Genomic DNA, 21,843 nt, shown 5'->3' on the forward strand with positions numbered 1-21,843 from the left:
CCAAAGTAGAGCTCCTGATGGCAAACACATGCTACCTGCTAAACGTGGCTTTATCTCACTGGCTTTACTTATCACAGTGTCAAAGCACCATACTCTGCACCCTTAATGGATCTCAGACAAAGCAAGTCTTAATTCTAAAATGACATGTACTTGCTATGGCACAAAAGCAAGATCTTTATTGTAGAGAAGAGCAGTTTCCTCAGAATTAGGAGGTGGTTAAGTAGATCCTATCAGTTTTCTTCTCCAAAGCAGTAAGTCATAACTGATGCAGTGAATTGCTTTTCATTGCAATGCCGTGTTACAGTATTTCAGAAGACTTATATTACAATTCACAGATTATAGCTGAATAGAATTACAGCATGTTTTCCTGAAAATTTATTTGCCTTTCATTGCTATCAAAACAAATAACCTATTATGCTTACTGTGAGATGTGACGATAAAGAATAATTCTTTCTTTTCCCAAGGAAGGAAAAGAGAACAAAAGATGAAGGAAGTTTTAACAACTCATTGGACGGGTTTGGAGGGAAAGGGGAAAAGAGAAAGGGGGGGAGGGGAGGAACAACATCATTCAGATTAAATTAAAAAAGGTCTGTATGTCTGCCAAGAGTTCCAAATTCTTTTGTGCATGACACAAAAGGGCTGAGTTGTTTGCTGAGTCTGGTGTAAAAATAGCATTATAATTTCATATGAGGCCTAAAACCATTGTTTGATATAAGCACTATATAATGGAAGAAAATAGGAAAAATCAGCCCATTAATTGATTTGAAATTTACTATGGTTATGGTAATTAGGTCCATATTCCAGTACTCACGACTTTCACAAACTACTGGGAAAAACCCACTCAATCCTACAGGTTACAAATAACCAAAACATTTAAAGATGTAATGATCTGCTGTTCCTGGTAAAGCTGGTTAAAGTTTTCAAAGAACTTTGGGGTGCTGGGTAAAGAGATGGTGCCTTTTTCAAAAGTTTAAATTTTTAATGGAAAAAATATCAGTTTTTACATTGAGAAAACTGCCTAAAAAAAACCACCAAACAACCATAAACAGATGTTTAAGAATAGCAATTAATATTTTGGAAAAACTTCATTTTTCAGTTTGCATGTTGGTTTGGGTTTTTTAAGATGATGATGAGGGATTTCGAACAAAAATCCAAGAATTTCATTTCATACCCTCCAAATAAATATACTGTGTAATTCTAAGCCCACATACATGAGAAGTATGAGAACAATTGCTTCAACAAAGTAGGCTTAGTATTTTGCTTAAATAGTCTATAGATGCACATGAAGGGAATCATCTAACTTTTGAAACAGCTGTCAAAAAACTCTTGAGGAAGACATTTTATAACTGTACTCCAGACACAAGTGACATTTCTTATGCTGAAGCTCAATAAGAAAAAATTGGTGAACTGCTGCTTTAGCCTGAATAAAAATGGAAAAGATATAATGAACTGAAGGGAAGATGTTCAAGACAGTTTTATAAAGTCCATTTGGCTCCCACCACAGGTGCTTACATAGTTGAGCAAGCCCATATGTGATAAAGGCTGCTAAAATTCTACATGGGTTTTGTTCTCTTAATAAATATATATATATATATATATATATATATATATATGTGTGTGTGTGTGTGTGGAGTAGTCTTTTCAAGTAGTCTCTGTGGTGATTCAGAATTATTTTTAAAACAGGATACAGACAGAGACATTTCCACCAGCTATAAAATGAGCATGCTATACCATTCTAAATAGAACATCTTTAAAAATGCATGCTGTTGCCAGCTTCTGATTCAATAGAAAACTGCATAAATTTATTTGAGGACATGAGTCTTCTGAATGCATTTGCCTTCCTTAACAATCACAGCAGGCAACACTTTGTCATCAAGTTTAAAGTAAACAGCTTTCACTATAGAATGAATATATAAACCAACAAACAGCACAGAGGAAAATTTTTACCTAGGTAGCCAAACATTTTTCTATCTCAACTTTTATCATCTCACAGTCCTCCCACATTCTTAAGCACACTTACACAATGAGAAGCAGGGACATGTCTCCACCTTCAAAAGCTATATACAAAAAAGATGGCATATAGCATCACTTCCCATTTTGCACCTCTTCTTATCATTTGCTCCTCAATGCTTTCTGGTGCTTGCTCTTCTCTCTGTATATATACTTATCAGGTATTCCTTCACTCAACATGCTGCCTGACTTGTTTTTTCCATATCCCTCAAAAACTCCTATTACAAGTAGCTGGAATCTCCAGTCCTGTATCCTGGTTTGGATCTGAAGTAGCTCCACTAGCTTTGCCAATTTGTCAGCCTTTGTGTGATGCATGCAAGCTTTGTTAAGCCCCCAGAAGACAGAAAGTGACAGTGCGGATGGAGATCAATCAGAGCTGGCTCCAAAGATCCATTCACCAGTCAAGAAGTGTCTGTAGCATACAAACCAGTTTGAGAACTCCTAGAATCTCACGCATCTTCTGTAGACGAACAGCCTTTTTCTCTTACCTATACACCTTAGGAAAGGGAGGAAGACAGAATAGTAGGAGTGTGGAACTTCTTACCTGATCCATATAATTTCCTATTATGTGATTTTGCTTGGCAGCGCCTAATCAGATCTGGCGAAACCCGATGCTCCAAATAGAAAGGATTGTACACATCATAGTGAGGCCACTGGTACACGCCGTGCAGTTCTGCTTTCCGGCCACCAAATGAGGCTCTGGCAGATTCTGCAGAGCACAAGTAAACATCAAATGCAAGAGTTCCAGACATAACACATGCTGCTTGGCTTCACAAGGCAGGCAGAGTGCCTTCAGGACAAAGAACAAAATATTTCAGTATTATCTGCTTCAGGAAAAGAAAAAAAAAAGAAAAAAAAGGAAAAAAAGGAATAAAAGTAAAGAAAACATATACACACATAATGTAAGGTTTCCACGGGGTGCTTGCAAACTTTGGAATTAAACTGGCCATAAAAAACTATGCATAGCCTGTTTTGTAGTTCCACAACAAATGCCTAGCTTGTTAAAATACAAAAAGGGCTCCAAAGGCACACAGCAAGACAGAAATTAACAGGAAAAGTAGGGCCATGTGTACAGAAAACCTCTGACTTTTTGGCTACCTAGCCTGAGGACATTCCCACTTAGCTAATGGGCCCTCAGACCTTCAGGAGTGTCTTATATGGAAAAATAATGTGACTTGTGCCTGCAGTCTCCTTGTCATCCAGTTTCCATAGTGAGTCTGTCAGTGGTAAAACCACTGGTCCAAAATTACTTGAATTGTTGGCTAAAGCACAAGTAGACAGATCTGAGAACACTTGAATTCCAGCCCTTTACTCAGCCCAGTAGAGCACAGCTGCCCTAATTTCTTTTCCCTAATTTATAATCATTTCAGAAAAAAACCATGCATGCCTTGGACAGCAGAAGAGTAAAGAACGCTGCTGTAGTGCTTCATTTTGTCTGTCTGGAGTGAAAATAAGCAATATATAACAGTACAAGAGAATGGGGATGGGGTGACCTGGACTCTGCCAAGCACTGACTTACATTCGCTTCTTTCACTTTACCTCCATAGACTTCAACCTATGTGTTGAAAAGTTCTTTACCTACTTATAAGATGCCTTCAATTCTGCAACTGTGTTGCACCGTAAGAGGTAGAATTACAGAATCATTAAGATTGGGACCTTCAAGACCATTGAGTCCAACTGTAATTCAACTACCACAACCACTACACCATATCCTGAAGTGCCACATCTAAGCATTTCTCTAACACCTGCAAGGATGGCAGCTCCACCACCTCCCTGGGCAGCCCATTCCAATGCCTCAACACTCTTGACGTAAATAAATTTTTCCAGAAATAGGCGAAGTATTATTGTTTAAAATTCTTTCCCCCAGGTGTTAGCATAGTAAGTTAAAAATAATAAGTGAAGCAGTGAGATGGAACATGAGAGATGATAAAGCAAGAATTTAAGTGTAACGGGCTTGAGCATGATGTAAACTGGGACAAATGCTAGAAGTGAGGCCATAAAGAATTTATACACAACAGATGATGGGAAAGCCAGTGTTCCAGACCAGGAGCACACTTCTTCCTCCTAGCTTACTTCTGTGAGAGCATGAGACATGCTGCTGTTGAGTACTGAAGAGAAAGGCTGCCAGAAGTTAATTGCTTTCAGAAGGGATGCCAAGAGCTAACACTGAGCAAGTCCTGTTTCACTGAAGGAAAATGGTCAGACATGCAGAGAAAATGGAGTGGAACTGAGAGCAGAACTTTAACTTCCACAGACATTTAACAGTGGTTGGAAAAGCAAAATAGTCTAAATAAGCTTTCTGCATATGCTGGTGCTTTGGCTAATGTGAAGACAGAATGACAGCACACTTCACTTTATGTAGTAAATTTACCTAAAAAGTAAACTTTGAATCTTTAAACACAAGTTTAATGAGGTTTAAAAAGATGCACTTAAAAAAAAGAAAAAAGTATTTATGTTTGGAAAGAGAAATGGAAGTAATCTACTTAATGTAAGAGCCACTTTTCAAATATTTATTCAAGAATTCAAAATATTTGCTCAAGGGAGTCAGGTCATCCTGTAAGAAGATCTGCCAGCTTTATAGCCTAAGGCCCACTTGGTTCACCAGGTTCTTCAGAAATTATGATGAAGCAGAATTCCTGTTGAAAGCAAATTTGTAAGTCACTGACTGATAGGGCTGTGATAAACAAAGAAAATAATTATCTAAAGGTTTTTAGACACATCTTGCTTCTTTCTGGGTAACATTAATGCCTAAGAACTCTTGACAGTCTTTTCTGCGGAGTATCTTGCGGATAAGGTGGGACAAAACAACGCAGAGCCTGAACCCAGACCCAGTCAGAAAGGGCATTACCAGAAGCATGTCCTGCATTTCTGTACCTTGGTCAAGTATGGATGGACACAAACAAAATATTGAAGTAGCAGGGAAGCAGGGATGCTGAGGGAGGTCAGGCTCAGAGATGAAGAGTGCCTCGTGTTTTACCTCCAAGTGTCAGGGTGCCTGTCCATTTCTAGTGATGCAGGCATCACAAATAAAGCCCACTAAAAAACCTTGGGCACAGAATGGCCAACCTGTTCAAAAAATTCTGCTAGGCTGATTAGCTTGGTTCTAGTGCCAGTGTTACCAGCAGGGCTGGGTGAGGGTGAGGAGGGATTTTGGCAATAGGCATGCAGGAGGACAAAAGAAGCAACAGAACAGGACCTAGGGAGAAGACACAGAGTAAAACCACACAGTTAGTACCACATGTGGTTGACTCTTTTCACTTATGAAGATCTGCACCCTCAGAAATGAAATAGTCACATGGGACTAAAAACGTATTATCAGCTTATCACATCCTTGTGGCAAAGCAACACTAGAGAAAACAATTCAGGTATGTTCAGGTGCCAAAATCTTCTCTTATCTAATCCCAGAAATCTCTTGGTAGGATGAAGAGCCTAGTGACAGCACATGCTCTGTAACTAATGTTACTGGGTCAGGATCCTATTCTTTTAAAATGCCACTGTGCATAAATTGCATGTACATCATTTTGGCAGTCTAAGAGTGGGACTAACTGGCAGAGGTTGCTTCACAACAGACTTGTGCTTCAAAGAATAAGAGTATCATATGCAACCTTATACCACTTAAATCTGTGACTCCTGGCCTCCAAAAAGCAGCAAAAGTAGAGGGAAAAAATTCTGCCTTGTAGTAGCACATGCTATATATTAGCAAAATTTGAAGAGGAAGATGTGTTAGTATGTTAAAACCTTCATTATGATTATACATGAAAGCAAGACCACCCTTCTTCTTTACTAGAGAAATGTAGATGCTGGGGCTGTGTTAGGTCTTTACTTTTCTGTGATAAATCTTTACTAAAGCTTCTCTTTCTATTAAGTGTCTTTCACTACTTTTGTTACTTCCATTACCAGTATGAGCACTGGTGTGCAATCATCCCCTTCAGTTTTATTCATGCAACGTTACAGAGATTCATCCCCAAACCTCTCTGAATATCCAGAGAGAAAAAACACAAGACCAGGTTTCTAGAAAAAGTTCTACAAACATATGTTTTGAGTAGAAATACCTGACAACTTTCAAGGAGCAGCAGAAGCTGAGCAACTGCTGCAGCAATGCTGCTTATGTTTTACCTTGAATTCCTCCAGCATGTGAGATATTAGGAAGGTTCTTCGGCTGTACATAAGCCAATTTGAATGGAGGGACCACAAATGGCACCTCCTGACCATCTAAGGGCAGTTTAGAAAGCAGATAATCCTCTGAACAGCCAACTTGACGCTTCACTGACACAGAAGACAATGGAGGCTTCTCTACAATAGTTGGCTTGCTTGCAGCTGCTGCTTCGGATTCCTGCACCATGGAAACTGCTAAAAATAAAGAGCAAGAAAAACAGACAGTCCATATGTGCATTAGGTTTTGAACACTATTACGAACAGATCTCTTTTATTTAACAAGAGCTGTGTTTGATACATTACTTAATGCTGCTAGTATTCAGTTTTACTAGCACTCAGGACTAGCACCTAGAAAAGACATTCATCTTCATGACACCTGAACTGACCCAAACTCTTTGTTGCCTAAGCCTCTATATTTATAGCAACCTTGCTCTTAAGTAATTTTTTACAAGATGTACACTTGTAACACTGAATAGTTTTTCAGACAACTTAGACACCAAAGTCAAAACTAACAGTAACTCCATGTGGAGGTAAAAAAAAAAAAAAATTCATTCTTACAGTTTGAAAGATGCAAGACCTTTACACAACCTTAGGTAAAAGAAGTTGGCTTTTTTAGGCAGCAAACCAGGCTGCAAGGAGCAGACTTCAGACAAGTGTTATTCTTCAGTTCCAATTTCAGTTCACTAACAAGCATGTATGCTATCTCCAAAGGGAGGTATGAAAAGAATTTTGCATGTTGTAAATTAATTTATCAGTGACATAGGTCATTTTATTAATTGGAAATCTCATCACTAATGAAGCCAGAACAGCAAAACCTTTAGTTGATGTTATTATGTCAGAACTCACAATCATGTATTTCTTTTTCCACACAGAAACACAATTTACAGCAGTTTTTTATACATTCTGTTGCCATTGTCTTCAGTGTTGCAGTTCAGAGGAGACCACAATCAAAGATCCAGTGTAGCTATCAAACCTGAAAAACACAATAAAATAAACCTTACCGGACAGGAATAATTGAAATTAAAATGCCATGTAATCAGTTATTTAGTACTTGATTGCTTATTCAAAGCAGTCCCAGGGTCAATAATAAAGTTACTTCCGCTATTTCTCTCACTGAGACAAAGTATTTTTTAGATAAAATCACAAGGAAATAGCAAATAATTTTAACATATGGCAACCAAGTCAGTAAACCATTCAGACAGGTTCCTGTCTTTCAGAAACACTAAAATTATCCTCATGTTTGTGTGTGCCTCTGGACTTCTGAGTTTACTCAGCTTCACAGCTATTCTGATGTGGTCTTGTCAAGTCATTTTCAAGATCTGTTTTTTATTGTTTCCCTTGTTCATATTTATCCTATCCTCTTTCACTTGTACTGTTTTTATATACATCTATACGTGTTTACATTTTTCACTCAACATACTCCATGCTTTATATTTGAAAAGTCTTTATGAATGATGCCAAAGTTGCCTTCTTTGAGGAACTACTGCTTTCTCATAATTGTATACACATGATACTGAAGATCTGCTTTATTGTAAAATTGTCTGCTATGCACACAGAAATAGAATACAAACTTCCAGAAAAATGAGGCATGTAATCTACTAAAGAATGAGAACAAGTCTACAGCAGATGGTTAACATTAAAAGAACTTTATTACAATAATAACTGGCCTCATTTAAATGTTTTATTCTTACTTTATTCCCTTTTCAGAGGAACACAGACAGATTCATTGCGTCCTGTCCAAAACTTTATCTAAGTCTAGTCCTTTTACATGTATCTAAAGTACACAAGGTTACTTGCAGAACACAACCAAATACATGATTCCAGCTCCAACAGTTAGAAGAAGATACCAAAAAGAACATGAACATAAGCTGAAGGCATGGGAAAACAAGTAAGAGAAAAGCACAGAGAAAAGATGACAGTTACATGAAAATGGTCATAGTATCTTGGAAAAAAGACTGCCATTGAGGAGATTACAATTTAGTGTCTGACCATATAGGGCAGGGATACTATATCTTGCTTTAAAAGGGGCACCACTACTCTGCACAGAACCTAACCCTCAGCTCTTGCCCTGACCTCAAAATTGCACGTGAATCTAGGTACAGAACAAGACCTGCATCAAAAAAATTGAGGCAATGTCACTGACTCCAGAACCCATTCTGCATCTTTACAGAAGCACAAAAAGAGGCAGGGAATTTCTAATTTAATTCTCCATGTTTCTAAGGAGAAAATTTTCACCCCTGCTCCTCCATCAGAGGAGTACTTGCAACAGCTAAGCCTGCTTGAATTCAAAGTTTACTTTAAGGTTCCCTTGCAGTGATTTTCCTTTCCATCTGTTATCAGTACACAGCTGGAGTTAATATGCTTTACTTTTGCTCACCATGTTTAAACTGGGCTGAAACAGCTGCTTCATTTGCTCTAAGCTTTGCACCAATGATATCTAAGCCTCAGTGGCAGTTTGCAAAGGCAAAACAATCTTTTATCTCAAAATGTCCAGAAAGGAGTTATTCGCTACTGCTGGTGAAGAAATCAAAGTTTTCGTAACTGCCCTGCTATTTTTTCTGCATCACAGAAAATTCAGTTAATGGCTGCAACTTCTTTCCCCAGAACTGTTAAGCTGCAGCAGTTACTGTGAGCAATTAAACAAACAGAAATCCTCTCTCACAAGCAGTTGCCTTTCCATCACGGGGTTAAGTGTCTTACCTAGGGAGAAAGGGCAACACACAGGTACTGAAGATATAACACCAGTATTGCAATTTTACATCTTTTGTACTTCTATCATTAAAAAAGACCAGCTCTTTCACAGTAAGACCAAGTAATCCATTATAGTCTTTGACCACTACCTTTTTCTTCCCCTTTTATCAATATGCAAACAGTCATACATTTTTTCCTACCTGGAGACAAATACAAAGCAATTAACCACTGCCTATTGTACAGAAGAGAGTACACTGTTCACTGATCACTGTTTGGTAGGCAAGGTAGTATCAGTAGACAATGCCAAAGTATACAGACACCTATCTGAGAGTTCCCAATTCAGTTTGAGCTTAAATACAGTATTTTGAAAAGAAAGTTCCAAGATTGAGACTAGAACACTGCTTACACTCTTTTAGCCTTAAAAATGTAAGAGTTTCAGTATCAAAATTTGTGCTTATGTTCCTAGACTTAGACCACAGCCACATTAAAATAAAATTACAGCATTGGCTGAAGGACAGATCATCTAGATACAGTGCTCCCTCATTTTGCTCTGTTTGTAAAGATCACAACATGGATGGTCCCAATTACTTTTTAAAGTTTTAATTAATTAAGCCACAAAGACAAATATTTTTATTTGTTTTATTATTTCAGTTCAGAGAACTATCCTGCCAGTAAATTAGATTGCTTGGCTCCTAGTTTGTGTATTTTCTCTTAACTGTGTTTCCCAAGTAGCCTATGGCTAGCTGCATGCAAAAGGTTTGTCTTCACCATGTGGTAGAGAGAAAATAAGCAGGTTCTGCTGTATATTTTATTAACTGAAAAGGAACAAGAATCTCATGGATGATTAAACAAGTATGTCATGATCTTGACAGAAGCTATCATTTCTATCAATTAAAACTTCTCCCATGTGGCAGAACCTTTTCCTGGTGTCAGCTATCCAAAAATCCTCAGTATAATTTAGCAGTTGTTGAAAGTTATACTAACATGCATTTGTCTGGGAATAAATTTACCAAATAAACCTGAACTGTAGAAATGTTAGATGCACCAGCAAAAAAGTTCTGACTGCCCATCAATGCCAACCATCTAAATCAAAAGCTAGAATCCTTGACCCCATCTCTAAGTTTTGGGGTCAGTTTTTGTTAGGCAATATGCACATATCAAAGATATCCTCCATTTTGGAGAGATTAGAGTGAGAAAAGGACAGGAGAAAAATTATTATCTTCCCTGATTTTCAGCCAAAACACAGAGAGAGAGAAATCAAATCAAATCACTTGTAGCAGAAGAGGGGACTGAACCCTGATCACTGTCTCAAACTCTCTGTCTGTCTTGGTGTCTTCCACTGATTTCAGTAAGCTTTTTTGTTTCTCTCTTCCCAGTATCAAGCCAAAATAAGATAATCAAATCTAACTCAGCAATAATCCTTCCACACTAAGCCAAAGAGAGAGCCAAGGTTACTAGAACATCCTGGAACAACACAGTTTAAAAACCAACCACACACATACACAGAGCCTAGAGAATTACAATCACTACTATTTTAATGGGCTTAGATGGGGAACATAAATTATCTTAATGATTTCCAGATTTCTCTGATAGAAATTTTGAATGAGCTAAAATCAGATAAACAGAGTATCAAAGACCTCAGTTTCAGATGCCTCCAGAATGATTACAAGACAGAGATGTTTGGAAAAGAAAGTAAATATTTTCAACAACTCGTTAAATAAGAACATGATAGAAAACGGATGATCTCAATATTAAACATTAAAAGCTGAAACCTGTCAGAAAAGTAAAGTCTTTGCTGTCTTATGAAGCAAGGGTATATTTTGCACCAATTTGTAGGTTGTAATTGTATTTTACTGCATTTAGACACAGTACTGCTCCATAGGAGCCGATCAGGTAACACACTTAAAACTATGCAATTGACACAAAGGTGAAATAGCTGATCTCAAACTGGGAAAGGTGCCTAACCAGAGGTTTCAAAGGTTATGAAATTTATTACCAGCCATAAATGTATAAAATGCACTTTCAGATCCTCATGTCAGAAACATATGGAAAAATTTCTAGTAGCAGTAAGTCCTTACAAAGCAAGAGATACAAAAGAATGTATCTGGAAACAGGGATGATTGGTTGTTATTAAGCATTTGGGACAGATCCTGCGATGATATGTGTCTACAGCTCCAGTATCCTCAGTGGAGCTATGACACTTTATAACATCTGAGGATCTGCCATGTAGAGAAAGTGAGCTCAAGCTTGCTGGTTGACACCTCAGCCAAACACCACATTTATGCTACCTCTGTGCCTTCTGCCTTTCAGATCCAGGAGCTGCAGTCATAGAAATCCTCCAAAAAGTGTAACAATACCAGGTCTCCAGTCGATTCACAGAAACACAGCAGAACAATAGCTACTTCTGCTGCAGGTCAGCTGGATTGTCATCAGTGCAGATGATGCAAAAGTTTTAACTTCCACGGCCAAATGCTCTGTGGTTTTGTTTCTGGAGCAGAGCATCTAGGAGCTGTGCACCAGTCTGAGCACAGCTTCTCACATGAAGAAGGTTGGCTTGTGACCACTGCATCTCAAAGAGAAACTGGTGAACACTAGTGAAACACCTTAAATGGTTGTCAGAAAATTGCCTCCAGATACTTTGTTACTATAGCAGCAAGAACAGCACATGCACCCAGCTACACTGAAAACACCTTGCACCAAAGAAAGTCAGCAGTGTAAGAAAAAGCTCCAGCTTTTTTGGGACTGTAGGCAGGGTTGATTTGTACCACCCACACAGGAGAAAGAGGCACTTCAAACGGGTCTAAGCATGTGAAAAGACAGGACACAAGCCTTTGTTCATTATAAACTTACAGAGTAGTACCTTGTCTGGAGGAAGAGAAAAAAAAAGGAAACAAAAAATGTCACGCCAACACACACCTACCAGGTCCATGATAAAAAGCTCCTATGTATGCCTGTTCTAGGAGGACCCCACGGCAATGGTATCTGCAGTAACTAATAGGTCTGTGTATGTACACACACTTCTCTTCTTGTAGCCCCACCTAATGGAAAAGCATGAAAGTCCTGGTAATTTGCACACTGTCATTCTCCTTCTTCTGCCTTCCAAGGAAATTAATAAAACGTGAAGCTTTCCTTTCTTATGTGCCTGTAAAGAAAAAGGGATTTCACCCTGAAAGCAATGGATGACAAAGGAGATGCTGAAATAACATAACAGGAAAAGAGAAGTTTTGAGAAGGCTTTTTGAAGACCACAACCAGAAAGGCATTCTTGTGAGACACATCTTATGGTTTGACAGAAAATAACATAGAGATTCAAAGTTCTCCCAGTGCAGCCAATATGTGAAGAAAAAGTGTAATTACATATTTAAAATAGAGTAAAGGACTGTGCATCATTAACCGAGTTTAGATGATGGGGATTTTATGATGGATCACTGAACAGCTTTCCAGGGGCAAAGAGCCCAGTGGTGTTAAGTAGTTACACAATTAAATCTGGTAACAGAAAGAGATGGTAAAAAGCTGCTGGAAAGTGTTATGGTCCATGTTGCAAACAAACCACTAACTGCCTAGGCACAGGAAGCACCTTTCTGTGCTGGGAGATGATGACACAACAGCCCATGGAGGGTTCCTCTCAATGATCCCAGAAACAGGAAACTGAACTGAATGGAAGAAGGTCCAAACCAGCACTGTAATGTCCTGCAGACTCCTCTCATTCATTTACAGCTTACTAAAGTGGAGTCTTATTTTTGAAAACCAGAAGGCACATTGCGTGCCCTTGTCCTCACTGCTCCTGCACTACACCGAGCAACTTAATCCGGAGGGTACATGCCGTTTATTTCAGCAAATATTTCAATAGCTAAATGCTTTCACTGTTAAAATATTAACTGTTTCAAATCTATTTTTCCCAGTTTTAAGTCTTTGCTGTACTGAGTGATAATTATCAATAGTATCTCTCTTTTTCATTCAGATCTTAAAAGATAAGGTTCTAACCTTCTCTTATATTTCTCTTCAGTATGCTGACTAGACCAAAGCAAGCCATGGAGACAAGTTTAAATCTGTAAGGTACAGTTGAGAGAGACCGTGCCATGTCCCGCTCCAACTTTCCCTTCTCCCTGCAGCTTCTCTGCTGTCCTGGTTTGGGCCAGGATAAAGGTGGTTTTCTGTTTCTGTACTTTTGCTTTTAGCTAAGTCCCTTGTAAGTAGTTGCATTTGCTGAAATTAACAGCAAGTTTCTCATGCAGTGTGTGTGCTTTTAGGACTGATAACACTTGATGTTTATAGTTACTGCTAGAGACTGGTATGCAGAGCCAAGGACACAGAGGCCCCACCTGAGCCCTCCTTTAGGGAGGAACGGACAAGATAGATGCCAGAATTGACCAAACAGAGTATTCCATCCCATATACGTCACACTCAGTATAAATTTGAGGCATCACGTGGGCCGAGCCAGATCTTTTCCTGTTTCCCTTCCTTCACCCGGCATCCTGGAAGGATCCTGTTCGTTCGTCTGCCTGTGGTCCTGATCCGTGCCAGCCCATATCTGTGTGTTCCTGCCTCCGGTTCCCGACTGCTGCCGACTCCAGGAGTCCAGCCTGGACTTTCCCAGGGCTGCCCTACAGCCTCGGTGGTGACGTGAGAGTTTATTGGGGGAAAGGGGGGAGGAATGTGGTTTCCATTTTCCTGTATATTTGTATATATTTAGTAATTTTTTCCCTATTTACCATTACTGTTTCATTAAAGTTGTGTAGTTTAGTTTCCAACTCATAAGTCTCTCTCCCTTATTCTCTCTCCTTTCTTCATTGAGGGGAGAGAGAGATTAAAGAGAGCGTCTGTTATTCGGTTTAATTGCCGGGTCAGTGTTAAACCGTGACATCTGCCCAGATGAATATGGCCTAATCTAATGTATGTCTTCCTTTGTGCAGGCCCTGAGCTGAACCCCACAGAAAGAGCACTTGTGCAATCCAGCTGTGGTTTCCTTCAGCTCAGTAGCTGCTTCTTCCCAGGGCTTCAGGCTGGAAGAGACCAAGTGGCCACCACTGCATCTGCACTGCCCTGCAGCCCAGTCACAGACTATCAGACTACATCACGAAGAGCTATTTGCTCTTGCCTTCTTCCCTGAAGAAAAATAAAGCTGAACAGGTGTGTGCTTGAGTTATTGTGGAACTGCCTCTGCTTTCCACGCACCCCTCAGAGAAGGAGAACAAGCCCTGGCACAAGTATCTGATCCAAAGTCATCCTCCTGACATAGCCCCCAGGGACACCCTAACTCTGGCTTTAGGCTTGCACCTGCAGCTCTTAAATCCTAAAGGCTTAATCCAAGCCAGCCCTAGTATGTGTAAGATTAATAACATAATTTACAAGGGCCAAAAGAACAATTTTCATATATATGAGCCAATTTTTCTCACACGAGATTTATATTTGATTTAAGAAGGGAACATTATAAATCTACCCCACAATAAAATTTAGAACTTGGTATCATAATATGCTGAATCCTCTATGCTCTGGGCTGAAAGTTGATAGTGTTTCTTTCTAATGCTGCATTAGGCAAGTAACCAATTCATCCAATTACTGAAATGACAACACTGTTCTGTGAACTGAAGATAAATTCACTGGCTTGGACAAGGATATACAATATGGTATGTATTGAAGCTGTAAACACAAAAGAATAAATCCATTATGTTGGACTGAAGATCTTTTTGGACTCAGATGGAAAACAGCAGAGCAAGAGTTGAAGTCAGGACACCAGAAAATAAAACCTAGGAGACTAAAATCTCTGTATAAAGGACTTGGCTTTTGATGAGAACATGGAAAGAATTCAACATAAGATAAGCCCTCTGCTCCAAACAGATTAGGAAGAAGTCTTGACATACACTGATGGTTACTTTATAATCTACCTTAAAATTTAAGACTTTCTTTATGTATTCTGTGTCAGGTTTTAATCTATTTTTTCTCCTTCTGCAGTAGTGCCAGGAAGCCACAAAAAGAGAATTGTCAGCAGTCCCTGTATAGCCCTGATACCAAAGAGAACTGGAAACATCTGGATGCGTTTTTCCACAGGACAGCCAAGAAGAAGGTATTTTAGGCAAGAGTATCTGCCTGTGCAGTGGAGTTCCCTAAGATGGCTAAATATGTCTAGCTTTGAAAAGATGGTCTTCGGAAACAAGCCCCATGCAACACTGAAAGACAACACTGAATGGCATCCAGGACTCCTCAGCCTCTGCCAGGATCACAGAGCCACACAAAAAACACAGGGATACTCAAATACTACCCAGACAGCTAATGAAAAATAGCTCCTCCAATACATAAGCCAAGCCCCCCCAAAATAACCCAAACAGTTTTGCATGGAAAAACATGGTTTCATTACCATTAAAATTGTTTTAAGGGGATTCTACTGACCTACAAGAATAAAGATGGAATATTTCTTTTTATATATTTGTACACTAACATCTACTGCTTTCTTTTAGTTGAAATAGGTTTTTATTGATTATTTTGCATTACTCCTATTTTATATACAGTTATTATCCTGTTTCATGATGAAAATAAAAAAACCCTGTGTATTATGGAGTTTCAATAGGATGACTCCCTGTTCAACAATTCTGCTTCTCACTGTCACACTATAACCAGTTACAATGATTCAGGGAGAGGAAACAAAAATGTAAGTTCAATAAATGAGGGCTAAAGGACTATGGCTGAGATTAAGAAACAGGTGACTTCAGTACATCTCATAGAACAAAACAGATTAAATGAATGACTTGAGAACAGGAAATGGGAACTGATCCTAATTAATTCAGATTCAAAACAGATTGGGAGTATGTCTCTGCAGGGCACATGCTCTGAGCTCAGGAAGATGCCTAAAAACACTTTAAAATGAAAGTCTAGGAGGATCTCATTTTCATAAGGTGCAACTACTTATTATTTTTTGCTTTATGTTGAACCAACAACTTTTAACAGCTCCTGCAGTGCCTCTCCAAGAGCTGTACTGGCTTGAACAGTTGCAACTGCTCAGGCAGATGAGTGGTAGGCAGGCACTATATAAAATATATTTGTAAATAATTTTGCATAGATATTGGAAGAAAACAGCAGAAATCAGAACCAATCTCAACATCTAATGTCCCAATTATTACTGGCAAAAAGCAGCTACAACTATGGGGCACAGCAGTGGGGCTCCTGTCCTTTCTGATAAGACAGAGGTCCTGAGAGCAGAAGTTAGCAGCGTAAGCTTATCATTCCCTTTTTCTCTCTTACAGGACTGTTTTCCTTAAAACAAAGTGAACAATGGTTACACCATGAAAGTAGAGTGCTGGGGTTTTTTAAATCCTGTTGATCTTAAATCAACACTCCTTGCAGGAGATTTTTTGATCCACGATTTCACACACTGGTGAGGCTAAGTCGGCAAGTACACGTACCACTGAACTAGATGAAAGCCAGGACAATTCGAGAGATGTTCTGTGTTTGATCAAGATTTTATCAAGGAGACTTTAGCTACTCCAGTCACCACTCAGCAGACAAAGAACCTGAACAGGAGACTGACAGCGAGTTCTGAATCTAGAGGCTGATGATCACATTTTGCAAAAGAAAACGGGAAAAAAAAAACCCAAGCCCATCTCAGAACAAAGAGGTCTCTAATTTTCCTGTATTGTGAAATGAAACTGGCCTTGAGAATGGTGTGTTGCCACCTAGAACCTGAGTGCTGAACAACATTTTATTAATCTCTCAAACAGGAAGCACAACTTAGTTTTGTACCAGTTCACTGCAACCACAGAAGTGCTGCTAGCTCAAGTTACTTTTAAATCTCCTTCTGACTAACCCTCCTCTCTGCAGGCTGTCTTTCCTCACTGGAAGAGGTACACACACACACACACAGTAGACTGGATTCCTGACTTTTGCAGAGTGAACCCTTCCTTAGCTCCCCTTGATCTGCCCCCTCCAGCCCCTGCCAAGCCCTGGTCAATGGCTGGGCCATCTTCTGGCCACCTGAACCACATGAACTTGCACGCTGGCCCAGCTTCAACAAGCAGAGTGGATGGTCCCACATCCAGCCCCCTTGGTCTGGAAGCATAAATGCTCTGTGGGAGTGAGTGGTTACATTCCTGCAAGTGGAAGACACTTTCCCATTGCTGGTGGTGAGGCTGGCTCACAGAAGCCAAGCAGCCTTCTAGCTCTTCATGCTTCAGGTGAAGCTGAGGCAGTACATGTGTGCACTAACAAATCCCAAACACACTCTGGTGATGAGGCCACAGGGGTCTAAGGCTTGGCATGCCACCCTGTGCCTTGCCTGGCGATGAGGGGAGCTGGCACCCACCTACCCAGGCTGGAGCACACTCTACGAGTCCACATCCAAAGCACAGGTGAAAAATTAATCTAAGTGCCTAACAGGTTTTAAGGCCACTGGGTCACAGTCCTTCTAGAATGCTTTATTGGACTTCAAAGCTGGTTTAACTGCCAAAACAATATCCCCAAAACTTGCTTTTCAGGCAAGAAGCTTATTGCAATGACCAAAGGAACCCCCCCCAAATACCAAGACCCTTTGCTTAGAGCCTAATTATCTGTTCTCTCTAGTTTAAGTGTGGCTATTAGATCACTGAAAAACAAAGCTTCAAAACAAAATCACCAGGGTACAATTTACAGGAAAAATAAGCATCAGATTTCTGACATAATATTTTTTTGGCAATGAATTAGTATAAACTTCAGCTGTGATGACAGACAAAAAACCACTCATACTAAGCTTAGGAGAAGTGTCCTCACTAATTCTGCATGGTTTGATGTATTAACAAGAGTAAGAGATATGATGCAACACATACAAATCCAAACCAAACCCCCAGTTTGAACCACTTCCCACGAGGCTCCTCAACTTAGGCCTGAAGATTCAAAATATTATCAATATATTTTTCCTCTGTGTAAGAGTTTTTTCTCAGGGAACCTGAATAACATTACTAACCAGGATAAAAACATGACTTAACTGTAACTCAGACTGTCCTACTTGAGGTCAAAGCCTGCTTTGCCTTTCACTTTAAAAAAAAGATGAGACCTTAGGTTCTCTGCTGACAGAGTTTGGGTGTTGTCCGACTTAGATTAGAGAGAATATTTACCGGATTTAAGGTATCTTGGGAGATAATTCAGAGTAAATAAGGTAGCTTTTTAAATAAAATTAAACAAGAGCCTGAAGAGGGGAACAAATAGGTTAGGGCATGCATCATGCAAAATTCACTAAATGAAGTAAATAGCATTTACAAGTTTGAAACATGTTTCATTAAAGTCTACAGGTACGTCTGGTATGAGCCAAAGCAGATATGATTCTCAGGAAGACAGTAGGCCTAAACCATCCTAGTGGAGGCTGCCCTTGGAAGGCAGCTCCCTCTGCCTCTGCCCTCCACACAGAGGGGGCTGTGTCCACCTCTCCTGAACTTGCCTGAAGGGCTGTTAGCAGAGGGACAGTTTGGCTCTCCCCTGCCAACAACCATTCCTGTTGGATCTAGTAAATGTGCAGCTGCACGATGAGTTGGCCCAGCTCACTGATCAGATGCAAAACTAAACCACCAAAATAAACAAACATGTTTTTTTTAATAAAAAGTCATTTGCCAACTCCCCCTGTGGTTGACTGCAGAAGGTGGGGCGAGACTGCACAGTGAGGAAAACAGGGGGGCAGAGCAGGACTGCCCTTTTCACAGCCAACCCACAACACTGTGGAGTGCATGTAGAATAATGTACTTCTGAAACTGAAACACCTATGGGTACCATGAACAGAGGCTAAGCAAAAAGCAAACCTAGGGATAGGAAACATAAGCAACCCAAACAAGTAAAATAACTGAGCCTACGGATTAGCACAAAGAAAGAGACCAGAACCTGAGCATTTTCTCCAACATGGTAAATTAATACACAAGACTCCTGCAATCCTGCCCACATTCACTCTTCCCATAAAAGAAAGATTTAATCCCCTGGGGATAGATCACCTAAATGAAGTGTAAGGAAGGGCAGAGAAATTGGTGGGACATATGTGGAGTCCAATGTAGGTTCGATTTTTATAAGTATTTGCAAGAATCAAGGGACACAAATAATAAATATAATTGATAAATATATTTTTCTTGAAATTCAATATTGCTTAACCACATGTATTCTGCTAATATATTTTTAGCATTTAACATACAAACTTCCCTACTCCTGGATTCATGCCATAGCCACTGAGTTGCAGGATCACAGCTCACCTAATGAATATTTCTGCATTGAAAGCAAGGGGAAACAGTTTCATAAGTAAGGAGTCAGAGACCACCAGCCCAGAAAAACAAAAAGGTTTACGGCTGGAGCACTGTCTTGAGAAACGAAAGTTGTAAATTCAGAACTTGGCTCTTCATGTCTGAGTAACAGTTCTTGAAGAAAAAAACAAAAAAACCCATAGCAATACACTCATACTCCCCTGCATGTTTTTAAAGTGGTCCTGATCGTCTATGTGTAACCTGAAAGACATCTGGACTCTCCAAGACCAACTTGCCAAGGAACACCTTGCTTCTGGGTCCCGGGACAGATTGGGCACCTAACTAATCAACACTGTCAAAATTTAAGGCACATCAAGTAGCAGCACTCCTCAGTGCATTCAGCAAATATTACTGGAAAAAAACCTATGTTTGATCAGAAAACAAGGGTTAGGACCACAAGTATGTAGCTCTGAAAAGTTGCTGCCCACAGTCTCATTTACATGCCCAAGCACTTCACAGCTGTGGCCCAGTGTATGTCCCTTGAGATCTAGTTCTCAGCCTGTGAAATTACAATGGCACTAACTGGAGTGTCCACTATAGCAACAGCCACAATACAGATTTTTCTATTCTTATTGAAATACATCACATGAGACACTGGGCATGTTTCCATGTCAAAGGAAAGCTACAAGACCAGCTTAATTTAAGATTATATTTATTTTGGACTGCTGTTTAATAACCAGAGTGATCTGAACCACCCGGGAATCCAAGCTGTATGGTATGAATCTCAAAATTACACCAAGACTTTTGAATGGGACACTTAGAAACCGATTACCGCTGCTTAACAATGCTCTTGGATAAAGCAGATTATACCCGCAGTAAATGTATTTTCTGATGCTAATTTCATCCAGTACACAAAGGAAACTCTGTCTAGATATATTCACAACTTCCTTCTGTGTTTTGGCTAAACCATACCTATAATTACCGGAAGTGTTTCCAGAGAATGGGATCTTATTAGTTATTTCTTGGCTATGATAATGCTTAGATGTTAGTTCACCCAGAATATTTTGATTTTACATGGATATTTTTATATAGCAATACTAGTTTGAGACTGGCAATCTAATATCAGAGCTAATTTATATGAAGACTTAGTTCTGTAGTAATTTAATATAGTTACTGGTTTTCTACCTGCCTCCACTTCCCAAGGTCTGTCACTCAATAGAAAACACAGTCCTCAGCTAAATCTTGAAAGCATGTTGTCAGACACTCAAACAGCCATAAACAAACCCCAGGCATGTTCATGTTCTGCAAGTTGAATCTGCCTGTCAAGTTTCATCCTACTGAGAAAAAGCAGGCAACCTAATATGTTGATATTCTAAAAAGAATCATAGAACGGTTTGGGTTGGAAGGGACCTTAAAGAACATTTAGCTCCTGCCTGCCCTGCCTGCCATGGGCTGGGGAACTTCCCACCAGATCAGGCTGCTGGAGGCCGCATCCAACCTGGCCTTGAACACTTCCAGGGATGAGACATTCACCATCTCCATGGGCAACCTGTTCTGTGTCTCGCCACCCTCAAGGTGAAGAATTTCTTCCTAATGCCTAATCTACACTCTGACTTGTAAACCATGCTGTCCCATTCAATATACCTCTCAGTCTGAACCAGGTGAAAGACATCAGGGTTTGTAAAAAAGATTGTTAGTTTTTGTTTCTACAGGAGTGTTATGTGCAGAGTAATTTACACATTGCAAAAGTATAACTGTATGTTCCCATTTAAGTACTCTAAGCATCAATGCACAGGGCAGTTATGCTATATTCAATCACATCAGTGATATAAATGGAAGAGACACTTTATGAAGACAGCCCAACAAAAGCAAAACTTTTTACTCTCCCATTACTCTCATGAACAGCCCATTCTGGGATACTGAGGTGTGTGTGCACCGAGTTACAGAGGTAGCTACAGATGGGCAATCAAACGGTTCTGCTGGAAAGAAAAAGCCCAACTTTGCATTCTCATGGGCGACTGAGCAAGGAAAGCAAACCAGCACCTCCGCCATCCTCCGCGGGGCCCGAGAAGGACCCGCCCGCAGGGGACACCCGGGCCGCCTCGCTGCGCTACGCCCGGTCCGGGCTCCGCCGGCGGCCGCCACCGCGGGGCCTCGGGCTGGTGGCGGCCGCGATGGCCACTCTTCCGCCTCGGCTCGGCTCGGTTCGGTTCAGCCTAGCCTGGCCCGGCGCTCGACCTCCTCGGCGGTCCCTGCCCACACTTGTCGCCCCTCTCTGCCTACGCCTCGCTCCTCTGCCCTCTTCTCCTCAGAGAGCCGCCGGCGGGCAGCTCCCTTTACCTCCCCTCTCCCTCCTGCCCTGGCCCAGCTCCCCCGACCCCGGTACCTGCTGCGAGGGCTCCCAGCTGCCCCTCCCTCCGCCCGCTGATGGCTGCTGCCGCCGGCCGTCTCCTGCCCGCAGCTCCTGAGGGACTGTCCTGCCCTGGGGCCGCGCCCTGCCCCGCCGCTCCTGCCCGGCCGCTCGCCGTCTCTCCCGCCCAGGCCTCTCCTCCCGCCCGGCGGCTGCCGGTCCCCGCCTGCCCTTCCCAGCCAGGAACCGCCGGGCTCCCCGCCCGCACGGCTCTTCAGGTGCGCTCCGCAGCATTTACTCGCCGATCCCTATCGCGGACGAGCTTTTCCCGCCTGGGACTTGGGACTCACCCGCTTCACCACAGCTACTCACAAGGGCAGATTTACCTCCAAATAGCGGCCTTGTCGCTCACCAGACCGCTGCAGTTTCAAAGCCGCCTCTTGCACTGCTAGAAGCA

At 40.9% G+C, this 21,843-nt stretch overlaps 1 protein-coding gene across 3 annotated transcripts in view; it reads right to left on the reverse strand.

Annotated features, from left to right (window-relative positions):
* Nucleotides 1–21,543, reverse strand: part of TC2N (tandem C2 domains, nuclear) — a 31,940-nt gene extending 10,397 nt beyond the window's left edge. The window contains exons 1-4 of one of the 3 annotated variants that reach the window (XM_030452000.1): nucleotides 21,423–21,543; nucleotides 7,012–7,138; nucleotides 6,127–6,357; nucleotides 2,555–2,719 (exon numbers count right to left, since the gene is read on the reverse strand). In XM_030452000.1, the coding sequence (XP_030307860.1) occupies nucleotides 2,555–2,719; nucleotides 6,127–6,357; nucleotides 7,012–7,078 (463 nt within the window). In that variant the 5' untranslated portion in view covers nucleotides 7,079–7,138; nucleotides 21,423–21,543. Of the gene's footprint in view, nucleotides 1–2,554; nucleotides 2,720–6,126; nucleotides 6,361–7,011; nucleotides 7,139–11,144; nucleotides 11,220–21,422 lie in introns of those variants that run through there. The other 2 variants (XM_030451998.1, XM_030451999.1) reach the window with 2 other exon arrangements.
* Nucleotides 21,544–21,843: the final 300 nt, after the last annotated feature.

The sequence above is a fragment of the Calypte anna genome, chromosome 5A (genome assembly GCF_003957555.1).
Source record: "Calypte anna isolate BGI_N300 chromosome 5A, bCalAnn1_v1.p, whole genome shotgun sequence".
Classification (NCBI taxonomy): domain Eukaryota; kingdom Metazoa; phylum Chordata; class Aves; order Apodiformes; family Trochilidae; genus Calypte; species Calypte anna.